The 14,927-nt window shown below is 42.0% G+C and overlaps 2 protein-coding genes across 2 annotated transcripts; both read left to right on the plus strand.

Moving 5' to 3' along the window:
- Window positions 1-259: 259 nt before the first annotated feature.
- Window positions 260-1,525, plus strand: LOC108083716 (BTB/POZ domain-containing adapter for CUL3-mediated RhoA degradation protein 3). The gene is made up of 2 exons (XM_017179623.2): window positions 260-667; window positions 741-1,525. Exons 1-2 carry the CDS (start codon window positions 454-456, stop codon window positions 1,463-1,465), a joined length of 939 nt encoding a protein of 312 aa, XP_017035112.1. The 5' UTR covers window positions 260-453; the 3' UTR covers window positions 1,466-1,525.
- Window positions 1,526-8,909: 7,384 nt separating this feature from the next.
- LOC138928488 (uncharacterized protein DDB_G0286175-like) lies at window positions 8,910-10,703 on the plus strand. Its single transcript, XM_070285587.1, has 2 exons — window positions 8,910-9,002; window positions 10,410-10,703. The coding sequence occupies exons 1-2, from the start codon at window positions 8,910-8,912 to the stop codon at window positions 10,701-10,703; spliced, it is 387 nt and encodes a 128-aa protein (XP_070141688.1).
- Window positions 10,704-14,927: the final 4,224 nt, after the last annotated feature.

The raw sequence follows: 14,927 nt of genomic DNA on the forward strand, positions 1-14,927 counted from the left end.
GTGTCTAAATCTTTGCCAATTCATTAAAATGTAAATTAGAAGTGACATTTAGTCGTCTTCCTCGCATTTCTGTAAAACTCTATAGATCTGTTAATACTATAATGAAATTTCTAATTAATGCGACTGTGTCAAAAGTATTAAGCTGTTGCGCCCTAGTCTGAACAGGATATAAATAAAAATGCAAGCAATTAAAGTGTGAAAAGACAAGGAGTCTGCATAATCGATAGTGACATTGATTTTTTTTTTCAGATCTAATAAATTCTTGTATGTACTAACTGGAATTTGTAATAGTGCTGAATAAATAATTTGTTTTGGTTTTTTTATCGCTTAGTCAGAAGTAGTGCATTAACCCTTAAGCTGCTTGCGGACGTGGGCAACATCTCTAAGCTAAAAAAAACTGGTGGACCAAAGGTAGTTTCAATTTCTGTTGGAAACTTTCGCCTTTCGGCACCTATGGCAGAAAGTCAGCAACTTGTGCTTCATCCCAAGCTAGAAACCATGTCGGGAGATCAGAAAGTTTACTTGAAGGGGCATTCCTCACAGTATGTGAAACTAAATGTGGGTGGCGGGTTGTATTATACCACCATTGGTACACTAACTAAACATAACGATACAATGTTAAGCGCAATGTTCAGTGGAAGAATGGAAGTGCTCACAGATTCAGAAGGTATGTACCACAGACTTGGTAAAACTGCATTTATGACAATATCATTCAGAAAATAATAGAGTTGGTCTTACAGGATGGATTTTAATTGACCGCTGTGGAAATCACTTTGGTATCATTCTCAACTTTTTACGCGATGGTTCAGTTCCGTTGCCTGAAACAAACAAGGAAATTGCCGAGTTGCTTTCTGAAGCCAAATACTATTGCATTACAGAACTGGCATTATCTTGTGAACGCGCATTATTTGCACACCAGGAGCCAAAGCCAATTTGCAGAATTCCTTTAATAACTTCGCAGAAGGAGGAGCAGTTAATTATAAGTACATCTTCAAAACCTGCTGTTATTCTAGTGGTTCAGCGGCAAAACAACAAATACTCTTACACAAGCACATCAGATGATAACCTGCTTAGGAACATAGAACTTTTTGATAAGCTATCATTGCGGTTTAATGAACGAATTTTATTTATTAAGGACGTTATCGGTCCAAGTGAAATCTGTTGCTGGTCATTTTACGGACACGGCAAAAAGGTAGCTGAAGTGTGTTGCACATCAATAGTTTATGCAACAGATAGAAAGCACACAAAAGTAGAATTTCCAGAAGCGCGTATTTACGAAGAAACCCTGCAGGTATTGCTATATGAAAATCGCAATGCTCCAGACCAAGAGCTTATGCAAGCGACGTCTTCAGTACGCGTGGGTACTGTCAATGGAACCAGCATGCATCAATATACCAGCGATGAAGAGGAAGAACGTACTGGATTAGCGCGGTTACGATCCAATAAACGGAACAACCCGTCCTGAGTTAAATGTGTTTTTATTTTTAAGTGCATAAATATATAATTTGTTGATATCTAAAATCTATTCCATCTATCTATTTCGTTTCGTCATAGAGGAATTGGTTTTTTCTTGTTAGTGGTGCTTGCAAAAATTGTAAATCTTTTAACCTTTACAAGCTTCAACAAAGCAAATACACTACTGGCCGAAATAATAAGTACATGCGTATGTGGTTTGTTTCAAGTCCTATAAAATTTGTTTGATAAACTGAAGAAGAAAACCCACTTTATTTTTAGTTTCCGTACTTATCCCAGAATATAATAATAACTGCCTAAAAGATTTTACATTTCAAATTTAGAGACAGGGGTCAATTTTATCCAAAAAGCATGAAAATGGGTTGGCCAAAATAATAAGTACACCCATTCTTCTAAGCCTAGAACTCGGAACGTATTAGATATTTTGCATTTCTTTTTTCTTATAAGTAAACTTAGATTAGTATCCAATAAAACCACATTCGTTTTAGGTATTATTTTTATTTCGCTATTATTTTTGGCATTCTAGCAAGAAGTCTGTTGCAAGTCACTACTAGAAACTCAGACCATGTTTCTTCAGCAAATCTTCAAAATTTTTAAATGTATTGGTTACAATACGACGTTTTAAGTTTCCCCATAAATTTTTGATTAGGTATGAGTTCGGAAACTGACTTTTCCAACCCATGACGGTTACTTTTTTGTCCCTAAACCAGGCCATGATGACTTTTAAGGTTTACTTTGGATCGTTATCTCGTTGAAAAATCTATCGGAAGGGCATGTTTCTCTAAGCATATGGTTAGAAGATGCCAGTTAAAAAAGTTTTATTTTCGAATTCGGTCGTAATACCATTTATGAGATGTATTTGCACAACGCCATGACAGGAAAAACAGCCCCTGACCTTTATGCATCTGTCTCCGGGCTTAACTTTTTTTTCGCGTTTCAAAGCTCAATTTTTTGACTTTGGTTTGACGTACAAAACGTCTAGAATCGTTTTCAAAAAGAAATATTTTTGTTTCATTGCCCCAAAGTATTTTGTTTCCACCTCCGGTTCAGACCATACCAAAAAAATGTTGCAAAGCTTTTGCTTCATCTGAAAAAATTTTCCTTGAAGTAATAGAACCTTTTAGGGTATACGTCCTTGTAATCCTGTCTCATGCAGTCTACGACAAACTGTTCGAGCTCAAATTTAAATGTCAATTTCGCCGGAAATGGCCTTGGATGACCAAACAGGTCTTTTTTGGCAAGAGAGAGGTAACTGTTATGAGATGGTCAAGTCAGTCTCCTGTCATAAACCTAAACTAAATATTGTGGGGAAACTTAAAACGTCGAATTGTAACCAAAACAATTTAAAATGTTGAAGATTTGTGAAGATTTGCTAAAGAAACCTGGTCTCAGCTTCTAGTACTGACTTGCCACAGACTTCCTGCTAGAATGTCAAAAATAAAAGCAAAAGTTACCTAAAACGAGTTTATTTTTATTGGATACTAATCTAAGTTTACTTATAAGAAGAAAAAAGTGCAAAATATCTAATACGTTCCGAGTTCTAGGCTTAGAAGAATGGGTGTACTTATTATTTTGGCCAACTCATTTTCATGCTTTTTGGATAAAATTGACCCCTGTCTCTAAATTTGAAATGTAAAATCCTGTAGGCAGTTATTTTTATTATCTGGAATAAGAACGGAAACTAAAAATTAAGTGGGTTTTTTCCTTAAGTTTATCAAACCAATTTTATAGGACTTGAAACAAACCACATACGCATGTACTTATTATTTCGGCCAGTAGTGTAGGTTTGGTTACATTTGAAATGCTCTCTCTATAAATCAGTGGAGTCCGGTCAAACTGCTCGTTTATCCGAAAGAAAGGTTATAGATTGTCGGAAAATGGACATTGCCAGGGTCTGTAATACTTTTCGTTGATTGCAAAATGTTTAAAATTGCAGTGGTAAATATTTTATTATGTATTAATTTAGAAGAATAAAACTTCATCTTTATTGTTTGCTTTATGTTTTTATACTCTTGCAGGGTATTATAATTTTATTCAGAAGTTTGCAACGCAGCGATGGATAATTTACCGACCATTTAAATTATAAACGAACGAAAAATATGTAAAAAAAAAGCTTCGCTGTTTGTCAACATATTTTTATCCTTGCGATATGGTCATTTTGTATTATTTCAGATTTTTAGTTTTAATTTTTTTTTTTTAATCTGACGCCTATATCATATACAGGCCTGTTCTAGTTTCCACTCGGAAGTGAATTTGATAACATTTGCGGATTTCCCTTTAACATAAGCGAATTTCCCTTGGTGATTTAAGGAATTTTTATACCCTTGCAGGGTATTATAATTTCAGTCAGAAGTTTGCAACGCAGTGAAGGAGACCTCTCCGACCCTATAAAGTATATATATTCTTGATCAACATCAACAGCCGAGTCGATCTAGCCATGTCCGTCTGTCCGTCTGTCTGTCTGTCCGTCTGTCTGTCTGTCCGTCTGTCTGTCTGTCTGTTTCTACGCAAAAAACTGAGGGACTAGTCTCAGTTTTAAAGCTATCTGAATGAAACTTTGCATATAGTCTTCTATATACTCTCACTGCTATATATGTCGGAACGGGCCGGATCGGACGACTATATCATATAGCTGCCATACAAATGTTCGATACATTTTTAGAAAAAAAATTATAACTTGGCTGTTTTTCAATATTATTCCATCATTTTTGAGATATAGCCATTTTATATTATTCCAGAATTTTGGTAACAATTTTATGAAAATCGGACCACTATATCTTATAGCTGTCATAGGAACAATCGGGAAATTAATCGAAAACAAGAAAGGAAGCTAACTTCGGCACGCCGAAGTTTGTATACCCTTGCAGATTGGTTTTGATGTTTATTTTATAGATTTAAATGCTGAAAACACTCACAAAACAGAGTTTCATTACATTTTACCTATACTTATTATGTTTACAGTTTGACAGTTACAGTTTTACATTCCCAGCTTTATATATTTTCACATTTACCGATCGCTTCTATGGCAGCTATAAGATATAGTTGTCCGATTTTTATGAAATTTATACCAAAATTCAAGAATAATAAAAAAAACTTATATCTCAGAGTAAATAAAAATGCGTTGAAAAACAACGAAGCTATAATTTTATTTCTATTAATTTCCCGATCGTTCCTATGGCAGCTATATTATATAGTCGTCCGATTTTTATAAAATTTTTACCAAAATTCTGGAATATTATAAAATGGCTATATGTCAAAAATGATGCAAAAATATTGAAAAACAGCCAAGTTATAATTTTTTTTCTAAAAATTTATCGAACATTTGTATGGCAGCTATATGATATAGTCGTCCGATCCGGCCCGTTCCGACATATATAGCAGTGAGAGCCTATAGAAGACTATATGCCCGTTCCGACATATATAGCAGTGAGAGCATATAGAAGACTATATGCAAAGTTTCATTCAGATAGCTTTAAAACTGAGGGACTAGTTTGCGTAGAAACAGACAGACGGACAGACAGACAGACGGACAGACAGACAGACGGACATGGCTAGATCGACTCGGCTGTTGATGCTGATCAAGAATATATATACTTTATAGGGTCGGAAACGTCTTCTTCACTGCGTTGCAAACTTCTGACTGAAATTATAATACCCTGCAAGGGTATAACAATTATAACTTCGTTGTTTTTCAACGTATTTTAATCTACTTTGAGACATGAGCTTTTAGTATTATTTCAGAATTTTGGTAACAATATTATGAAAATCGGACAACTATATCATATAGCTGCCATAGAAGCGATCCGCAGATGTAGAGAAAATGTAAAGCTGGGAATGTATAACTGTAACTGTCAAACTGTAAACATAATAAGTATAGGTAAAATGTTATGAAACTCTGTTTAGTGTCTGTTTTCGGCATTATAATTTTTGATATAAATATGAAAACCCATTTGCAAGGGTATACAAACTTCGGCGTGCCGAAGTTAGCTTCCTTTCTTGTTTTTTTTTTTTAATTTCCCTTAAATTCTCAAACAAAATCAGCTGGTCGCTTTTAACAAAAGAGTTTGCCTTGTCTAAGATTTGCTAAAAAGGGGCTCATTAAATTTTGGCCCGCTGTAGTCTCCAACTCATAGATAGTAATGAAGCACTAATTTTACTAATAAAATCGAAGAAATAAGCATTTACGGCTGGAAATAAACACTTTGAAATATTTGTAATCGCAATCTGTTCTGGTGGCAAAATGCTGCAGAGTAGAGTTGCCAAGGGGTTTAGAAAAAATTCCCTTCGCATAACATTTTCTTCAGTTTGTAGATTAAATTGGCTGGTATTTTAAACAAAAACACGTTTTTATATATTTTACCCTAATAGCAGATCTTTTAATTGTAAAACAACATAAAAAGTAATTGTTCAAAATTAATCTTAAACATATGCCTTTTTTTGAAACGCTGACAACCCTTAAATGGTCCCTCTCAAATACGACACAGCGGCGGCTGATTTGCAATAATGTTGAAGGCTAGGCCGATTTTAAGGTGCACCCACAAAATAATTATTTATAAATCAAGTAGTTTAGTATTAGCTAATTCAATTATGCAATAATATTCCTAAAACCCCTAGGAATAGATTACAATTAACATTTGTAATATACATAATCGCATTGTATTGTAAAATAATTAATTTCTGATTTTGCGGATTTGAATCCGCCGGCCAAATGGCACACGGAAAGTTTCCAAACGTTTCGCCTGCAAATTACCAGAGACTTAACAGAGGGAAATCCGAATCCGAATAAATTTTGCGGAAGTGGAAACTAGAACAGGCCTAATAGTTGCCACAGGAACGATCGAACAAATTAATAGAACAAAAATTATAACTTTGTTGTTTTTCAACATATTTACTTGATGTGAGCATTTTGTATTATTTCAGAATTCCGGTTTATATTTTGAAAAACTAGATATTGCTTATTGTAATGACCGGCATGGCTAATCGAATAATTATTTATTTGATCAAATAAAAATGTTTGAACGTTTTCCGTTCTGTTACTCGCTAGACCGACGCCTTCCTCTGCAAGTTCGTCCGCGGTCTCATTGCCATCGATGCCCTGGTGGTTGGGAACCCAGTAGATCCGCATTGACTTTTGTCGTGATGAGGGTATCTAGTGCTTTTCTGTTCGTCACTACATTTTTGGAACTGGCCTGTGACGATTGCATGGATCTAATCGCCACTTGGCTGTCTACGAACAAGTTGACCGTCTCATGTGGATGCTGCCGTCTGGAATGTGCTGCATGGGCTTGTTACTTGACCTAACTTGACCTTACTTATATTTCAAGCTCATCTCAGGGATCCGTACAGTATATGCCCGCTCCCACTCCTTCCATCTTGGGGCCGTCGGTATAGATGTTGAGCATGGTCCTGACATGGTTTCCAGTCATCAAGTCGCATGAATGTTGTTTTAATGGGCAGGCACGTTCTGAGTATCATGTAATCAGATATACTGATCGTGTTTCGACCACTTAACCTGTGACCTAATTCTTGCAGTAACATATTTCCTGTTAGTACTAGGCGTTGTGCTGTCTTTCCTGCGACTTGTTGCGCGTGGTTGTCAAGGGGATCGACTCCCATTATAAGTTCGAGTGCCTTTGTAGGGGTTGATTTCACCGCCCCTGTTATGCAGAGCAGTGCCTGCCGCTAAGCATATTATACATCTCTGAAAAGAATAATGTCAGTCTTGTTCAAGTTGATACTTAGTCCTACCTTGTTGTTTTCTTTCTAGTTCTGGATATCAGGCATGATGCACGGTGCGCATCCAGTAATCCCTGGATAGGTTTTCTAAGTCTTCCGATGATTTTACTAAGATCGTCTTCTCAAACTTTCTTCAGTGAGCGTTCCGGCAGTTTCTGAAGAAGGTATTGAATCTGTATGTACTTGTGGTCTGAGAAGGATGGTCTTTCAAGAACTTTAGATTCAGATACCAAAGTACCCTGTCCCTTCACCAGTGTTAAATCAAAGAGTATAGAACAGAGATGAGCACGCCGTGGCTCAATTTGCTCACACTGCTCAAACCGTTATCTTTTTTCGGAGGCGCCAGCAAGTCGCACATCGGTCCTCGCGATCAGCGAACCGTGAAGATTTACAAAAACAACCACACTGACTTTTGGCGCAGGTAGCGAGCACATTGCCGCGATCCCGAGTTTACAACAACAAAACACAAGCAACCGAACTCGCACATCGTACCAAAAACAAGAACCATTTTAAAAGGAACTGCGCGGCTGGCGTTGACTTCTGCACTAAAGAAAAAACGTTTGGATTTCTTTTGGAGTCGTTTTTCTTAGGCGGACATAAATGCACGCAATAATGGCTGAAGATATTGAAAGCTCCCAAAGTTTTTGTCAGTTTTTTTTCTGCTCGCACATTCTGTGTGGCGCGTGGCTGCGACGCGTCGCGACGCTGGGGGTGGTTGTTGTTTTTTTCTGGCCGAGCTGCTACCCAAACCGTTGGATCTCGTGCCCATCTCTGGTATAGAACTATATAGAGCGGCCATCTCATACAAAAAATGTGTCGTATGGCGGGTTCCAGCGGTAGAACACGCACCGTGGAACCCGCAAAACTCAATTCTACTTTGAATCTGGGCACACCGAGGCCTGCTTGCCGGTTGGACCAGTGGCTAAGGCATCCGCCTGCCACCCTGAAGTGCATGGGTTCAAATCCTGGTTAGACTTAAGATTTTCATATATTTTTTGTTTTTTTTGTTTTTTTTTTTTTTTGCTTTAGAAGAAAGAAGAAACTTTTGTATTCCATTTTATTGACAAATAAAAACTAATCTAGACAACTATTTGTGCGTATTGGTAGGTGTTTTTAAGGGGTTATATACAGTTGTGATAGTCGAAAAAATTTTATTGCATATTCTTAAAGTATATACTGTTTAGAATACTCTCACAAAAATTCGTAACGATCGGAGCATTAGAACCGAAGTTGTAGCTATTTATAGCGCACTAGGCCACCATAGCGCTATATGCATCCAAGAAGATGCTTAGCATCACATGGGGCCTCTCACCCGCTCTAATGCATTGGGATGCATTGGGTCTACATATCGGTGGAGCGTCCGACTCTGCTGTATGGAGTCTTAGTGTGGTGGCAAGCAGTGGAGAAGAAAACGTATAATAAGCTTATGGAGAGAACCCAGCAGCAGGCACTGCTCTGCATATCAGGGGCGCTGAGGTCAACCCCCACCAAAGCACTCGAAACCATAATCGGTATATATCCCCTAGATATACAAGCGCAACTGACAGCAGGAAAGGCGGCACAACGTCTGGTTGTATCAGGAAACTGGTCGCTACAAGGATTCGGGCAGAGTTCAATTGGTCGTGACATGAGCAGAACATCTGACAACATAATACCCAGAACATGTCTGGATGTAAACAGAACAGTATTCATGGGACCAAATGACTGGAAGTCAGGCCAGGACCATGCTCAATATCTCAATATATACACCGACGGCTCCAAGATGGATGGAGGAGTTGGAGCGGGCATATACTGTTCAGACCCTAAAATAAGGCTGTCGTATTAGCTACCAAACCACTGCAATATATTCCAGGCGCCATCAGGAAAGCAGCAGAGCTTGCGCAGAGCATAAACCGTCCACATGAAGCGGTCAATTTGTTCGTAGACAGTCAAGCGGCGATAAGATCCATGCAATCATCAGCGGTCAGTTCCAAAAATGTATTGGCATGCAGGGAGTCACTAGATAGCCGGGCTAACGCAAGCGCAAAAAGCAGGTGGAGGAGTAATTCCGCAACCTGCAGAATATCAAAAATAATGTGCAAAGAGCACAACGAGAAACTCACCCACTAGGTGCTGCATCTTCCGCGGAAGGACTGCAGAATGTTAGTGGGTATTCTTACAGGTCGCTGCCTGTCTGCTGCACATGCAGTCAAGCTGGGTATTACCGACAACGCCAAATGCCGGAAATGTAATGAATCCGAGGCAACCGAAACCTTGGAGCATCTCATTTGCAAATGTCCGGCCCTATCGAGGGCAAGAATGGGATACCTGGGCTCTCCAGTTCTGGCATCGCTAGAAGATGCCTTTAGGAGGAAGCCAGGCGATCTCCTTGCCTTTGCGAAAAACACCTTGATCTTCAAGGATCTCGAAACCCGCATAAATAGTCTCTAGGTCCATCCAGGAGTTTCCCCGGATAGCTTTGGGTCATATTGGCCTATGTGTGGCCCCTCGAGGGCCGTCCGGACTAACCTAACCTAACCTAACCATTCTCATGTTAGCTATTTAAGCTAGGGTTTGAATGAAATAAATTCAGTTTCTTACAAAAGCTCAGCAAATTAAGACTTCTTATTTGAATGCTCTTTCATAGATATAAGACAATTAAGGCCGCAACTCAGTTTAAATGTGAAATCAAAGAATATTTAAAATAAAATGTAAAGAAACTGTGAAACCAAAAGAAAACTGAAGAAACACCCTCCGCGAACGGCCACACTGGGCACGCAACGGCTGGGCACACTGGAAAGGGCAAAATCCGGCAGTGGTGCTGGCCACACTAGGGCCTCGCCGAGAGCTATATAAAGCGGGCCCGACGCTGAAGAAATCACTCAGCCGCCGATTGCGAATGTAATCACTAAAGCAGCCAAGTCACTTTTTAGGAACCAGGTAAACCCAGGTTCCGCCACAATACTTTGTAGTTAGTAGCCCTAGTTAATTCCCTAACCCTTCCCCCCCCCCCACTCTGCTGACTTTCGAGTCCAATCTCTGCTGACTTGCGAGTCCGATCTCTGCCGACTTTCGAGTCCAATCTCTGCTGACTTTCGAGTCCGATCTCTGAGCTGACTTACGAGTCCAATAACAACACTTCTCTAAGCTGACTTAAGAGTCCAATAACAACACTTCTCTGAGCTGACTTTCGAGTCCAATAACAACAATTCTCTGAGCAGACTTTCGAGTCCAGCAACAACTTCTCTGAGCACACTTTCGAGTCCAAAAACAACTTCTCTGAGCAGACTTTCGAGTCCAACAACAACTTCTCTGAGCAGACTTTCCAGTCCAACAACCACATCTCTAAGCAGACTTTCGAGTCCAATAACACCTTCTCTGAGCAGACTTTCGAGTCCAACAACAACTTCTCTGAGCAGACTTTCGAGCCCAACAACAACTTCTCTGAGCAGACTTTCCAGTCCAACAATAACTTCTCTGAGCAGACTTTCGAGTCCAACCACAACTTCTCTTAGCAGACTTTCGAGTCCCACGAGCGATTCTCTTCACACGGATTGGCGCGCCCGACCACAACAACACGCCGTAACCCCGACCGAAGCAGGCAACCACTCTTCTCTCTCTTTCCCAGGCACGAGCTGCAACAGACCAACTGGGACGCGGGAAGCCAACCCACACCACCGCGCCGGGACCCACAGAGCCGATCTCACTCTGCAACGCGAGCCGTCGATTGTCATCTGACGCAGCCCAATCTTACTCGAATCTCCTAACTGTAACATTTCGTTAATAAACCATACTCTTACTCTTTACTGTATATATCTCTCGAGTTCTCCCTGGGGGGCAAACGGATCGGGGAAATCTCTTACAGCAACCACACCTGAATCAAACAAATATTTCCTGAACCCTGGACGTCCGCTAAGCTACCCGCGGACGACAGACCGTTACAAAACATAAAATAAAACTATTTATAACTAGAAGACATGTAGTAATACGTAATAGATATAAGTTTATATGTGTTAAAATTAATAATATATTTTAAAATCTATGTGACTAGTAGTGCTACAATTATAACTGTAAACTAGCTGCGCTAGGATAATAAAATAAATAAAATAATAATAATATAATAAAATAAAATTAAACTAGAGTGCCCGTATTGGGAACAGGCCATGTACCTCGGGATTGATTTCTGGACGCGATTCGCTTTGGCACCGGCCATCGTCGGAGAGATCGAACCCAGAGACTATCGTTTTGCAAATCTGGGAAGCAACAAATCCTTGGCTCGGCGGAAAAGCCATCAAAGAGTCTGTAATCGAAGAGCGGAACCTGCCACAGAAGGAAAAGTAGCGATTAGAGGCGGCTAGCTGTTGAGGACGTAGGACTGGGGAGGACATCGGTGGAGATGCACCGAAAGTTTAACAATAGGACTAAAGAATTGAACATTTTGCTTTACGACATTAAAATAACTGGGGTTCAGCATCGGCGGAGGGACACCCCGAATGAATCCGGAAAGGATTGTCACAATCAAAAGGATTATCGAACCGAAATCGGCGAAGGATCTGCAGAGTTTCTTGGGAACCGCGGGATGATATAGCCCGTTCATCAAAGAATTCGCAGTCATGGCGACACCGCTCACGGACGCCCTGAAAAAAGGAACACGCGGTTAGTCCTAGACGAAGAGGCAAAAAGCGTGATACAGGCACGTGCGTAGAGTGCGACGTGTCACTGGAGCGGTCCTGTTCCAACACGACGAGGACAAGAACGACGGTCTGATAACCTTCTTCTCTGCAAAACTGAATAAACACCAGATAAATAATTCTGTTACAGAGAAGGAGTGCTTGGCAGCAGTGGTCGCCATTGAAAAATTCCGAACCTATGTGGAGCTCATGCCGTTCACGCCTGGCGCGGTGGTTCCTCAGACTACAGAGTTTTGACCTCAGTTTTCGCACGGGAAAGAAGCCGACAACGTGGTGGCCAATACGCTGTCCAGATGCGTGGATGAGCTGGAGCTAGATGCCGACAACGCCCTTGGATTCGTCACGACGGAGTTTCAATCTGCGGAGTAGAAGGAGGTTAGGTTAGGTTAATCCGGACGGACCCTGGGGCGCCACGAATTGGCCAATATGGCCCCTAGCTATCCGGGGAAACTCCTGGATGGACCTAGAGACTATTTATGCGGGTTTCAAGATCCTTGAAGATCAAGGTGTTTTTCGCAAAGGCACGGAGTTCGCCTGGCTTTCTCCTGGAGGAGTCTTCTAGCGATGCCAGAGCCGGAGAACCTAGGTATCTCATTCTTGCCCTCGTTAGGGCCGGACATTTGCAAATGAGATGCTCCAAGGTTTTGGTTGCCTCGGATTCATCACATTTCCAGCATTTGGCGTTGTCGGTAATACCCAGCTTGACTGCCTGTTAGAATAGTTATATCTTATCGCCGCTTGACTGTCTACGAACAAATTGACCGCTTCATGTGGACGGTTTATGCTCTGCGCAAGCTCTGCTGCTTTCCTGATGGCGCCTGGAATATATTGCAATGGCTTGGTAGCTAATACGACAGCCTTATTTTAGGGCCTGAACAGTATATGCCCGCTCCAACTCCTCCATCCATCTTGGAGCCGTCGGTGTATATATTGAGATATTGAGCATGGTCCTGGCCTGACTTCCAGTCATTTGGTCCCATGAATACTGTTCTGTTTACATCCGGACATGTTCTGGGTATCATGTAGTCAGATGTTCTGCTCATGTCTCGACCAATTGAACTGTGCCCGAATCCTTGTAGCGACCAGTTTCCTGATACAACCAGACGTTGTGCCGCCTTTCCTGCTGTCAGCTGCGCTTGGATATCTAGGGGATATATACCGAATATGGTTTCGAGTGCTTTGGTAGGGGTTGACCTCAGCGCCCTTGATATGCAAGCAGTGCCTGCTGCTGGGTTCTCTCCATAAGCTTATTATACGTTTTTTTCTCCATGGTTTGCCACCACACTAAGACTCTATACAGCAGAGTCGGACGCACCACCGATATGTAGACCCAATGCATTAGAGCGGGGGAGCGGCCCCATATGCTACTAAGCATCATCTTGGATGCATATGGCGCTACGGTGGCCTTTTTCACCCTCTCTACTGCATTGGCCTTCCACGTCAGCTTGCTGTCAAGTAGAATGTCGATTTGACTTGTGTTTTTGGGGTCAGTCGGGGTTTGATAATTTTGGGGGGATCTATTGCGGCACCTTGTACCTCTTGGTGAAGAGAATGATATTGAGTCCTACCATCTCCGCTCACTCACATATCTCCCTGAGCGCCGTTTCCATGATCGAGCTGAAGGTCGATGGACAGACTCGCGTGATAATTATGAATATGTCATCTGCATGGGCTGTTATCTATGGGGCTTCCTTTCCAATCTCTTGATAAGGTCGTCTACCACAAGATTCCATAGGAGGGGTGACAGAACCCCACCTTGCGGCGTGACTCTGTGCGCTCCTCTCACCATTGAAGCGGTGCCCCAATCTGATTGTACCCGGCGGCAACTCAGAAGATTTCTTATCCACGAGTTGATAGCGGGGGACGTGTTGGTCGCTTCTAGGCGATCCATTATTGCGTCCGTGCTAACGTTGTTGAATGCCCCGGATATGTCCACGAACACTCCAAGTGCATACTCCTTATTGTTTAGGGCTCTCTCAATGGTGGCTTCCAACGAATATAGTGCCGCCTCCACTGATTTCCCCGTCGTGTACGAGTGCTGGTTGGTCGACAGTGGTCTCCCTACATCGTTCCTGATGTATAAGTCCAGCAGCTTTTCCAGCGTTTTAAGTAGAAATGAGGTTAGGCTTATTGGTCTGTAATCTTTGGGGCTCACGTGGCTGCACTTACCCGCTTTGGGCAGGAAGACAATCCGAAAGGTCCTCCATTGGAAAGGGAAATAGCCCGTGCTTAAAGTAGCTGTGTATATTTCGTAGAGCCATGGGGTGATCACTTCCTTGGTCACCTACAGCATGGCTGGGAATATTCCATATAGTCCGTGCTTTTATCCTTGCAAAGGAGTCTATAGCATAGTGTATTTTTTTTTCCCGCTCTCTAGCGTCACCACGGTCAGGTCATCAGAGCTGTAGTGAGACAAGGTTAGCGTGTAGACCCTCCGTACAAGTACGGCGGTTCTACTCCAGCTTACTGTTGGTGGATGGAGCAACGTAATTTGCGGACTTCAGTCCGGCGATGGCATTGCCTGAGGCGATCCATGGCTCCTGGACCAAAGCTATGTCGGCGGATCCTTGCTTCATGGCTATGAGAAGTTCCGCCGACGCGACCTTGCTCTTATGGAGGTTGAGCTGCAGCACCCTGAGTGTCATGGGTACTGGCCTCACCTCCATACGACAGGTTGAATACTACGGTCAGGTCACAGTCCTCTCCTTCGTGGGACTCATCCAGCGTCATTTCCCGGTCGGCATCCACGATGGTTTCCAGACCTAGGTCCTTCTCCACCATATCTGCCTTCAGGGTGTGAGCAACCTTATCCCCGGGGTGGCGCTTTTTGAGGCGCAGGTATACGCTACCCATCCCCCACGCCATCTTCCCGTATCTGGGATAAAGGATGTCCTCTGCCTCCTTGTTTATCTGGAGGCCTTGTTTATCTGGACTGCACTTTGCCCCCCCTCCTTGGGTGATGGGGCCGCAACGTGCAGAACCTTCCAGTCCGCGGTTGGGATATCCGGGCTCTGACGCTACAGCAGCTTCAACGCCCGGTCCGCTTGT

Source organism: Drosophila kikkawai, chromosome 2L (assembly GCF_030179895.1).
Source record: "Drosophila kikkawai strain 14028-0561.14 chromosome 2L, DkikHiC1v2, whole genome shotgun sequence".
In the NCBI taxonomy this organism is placed as follows: domain Eukaryota; kingdom Metazoa; phylum Arthropoda; class Insecta; order Diptera; family Drosophilidae; genus Drosophila; species Drosophila kikkawai.

Coding starts and splice junctions, on each gene's coding strand:
- LOC108083716 (XM_017179623.2), top strand. CDS start 454: ATGGCAGAAAGTCAGCAACTTGTGCTTCATCCCAAGCTAGAAACCATG. Junction 668..740: donor AGTGCTCACAGATTCAGAAG/GTATGTACCACA, acceptor TTGGTCTTACAG/GATGGATTTTAATTGACCGC.
- LOC138928488 (XM_070285587.1), top strand. CDS start 8,910: ATGACTGGAAGTCAGGCCAGGACCATGCTCAATATCTCAATATATACA. Junction 9,003..10,409: donor AGTTGGAGCGGGCATATACT/GTTCAGACCCTA, acceptor TTCTCTGAGCAG/ACTTTCGAGTCCAGCAACAA.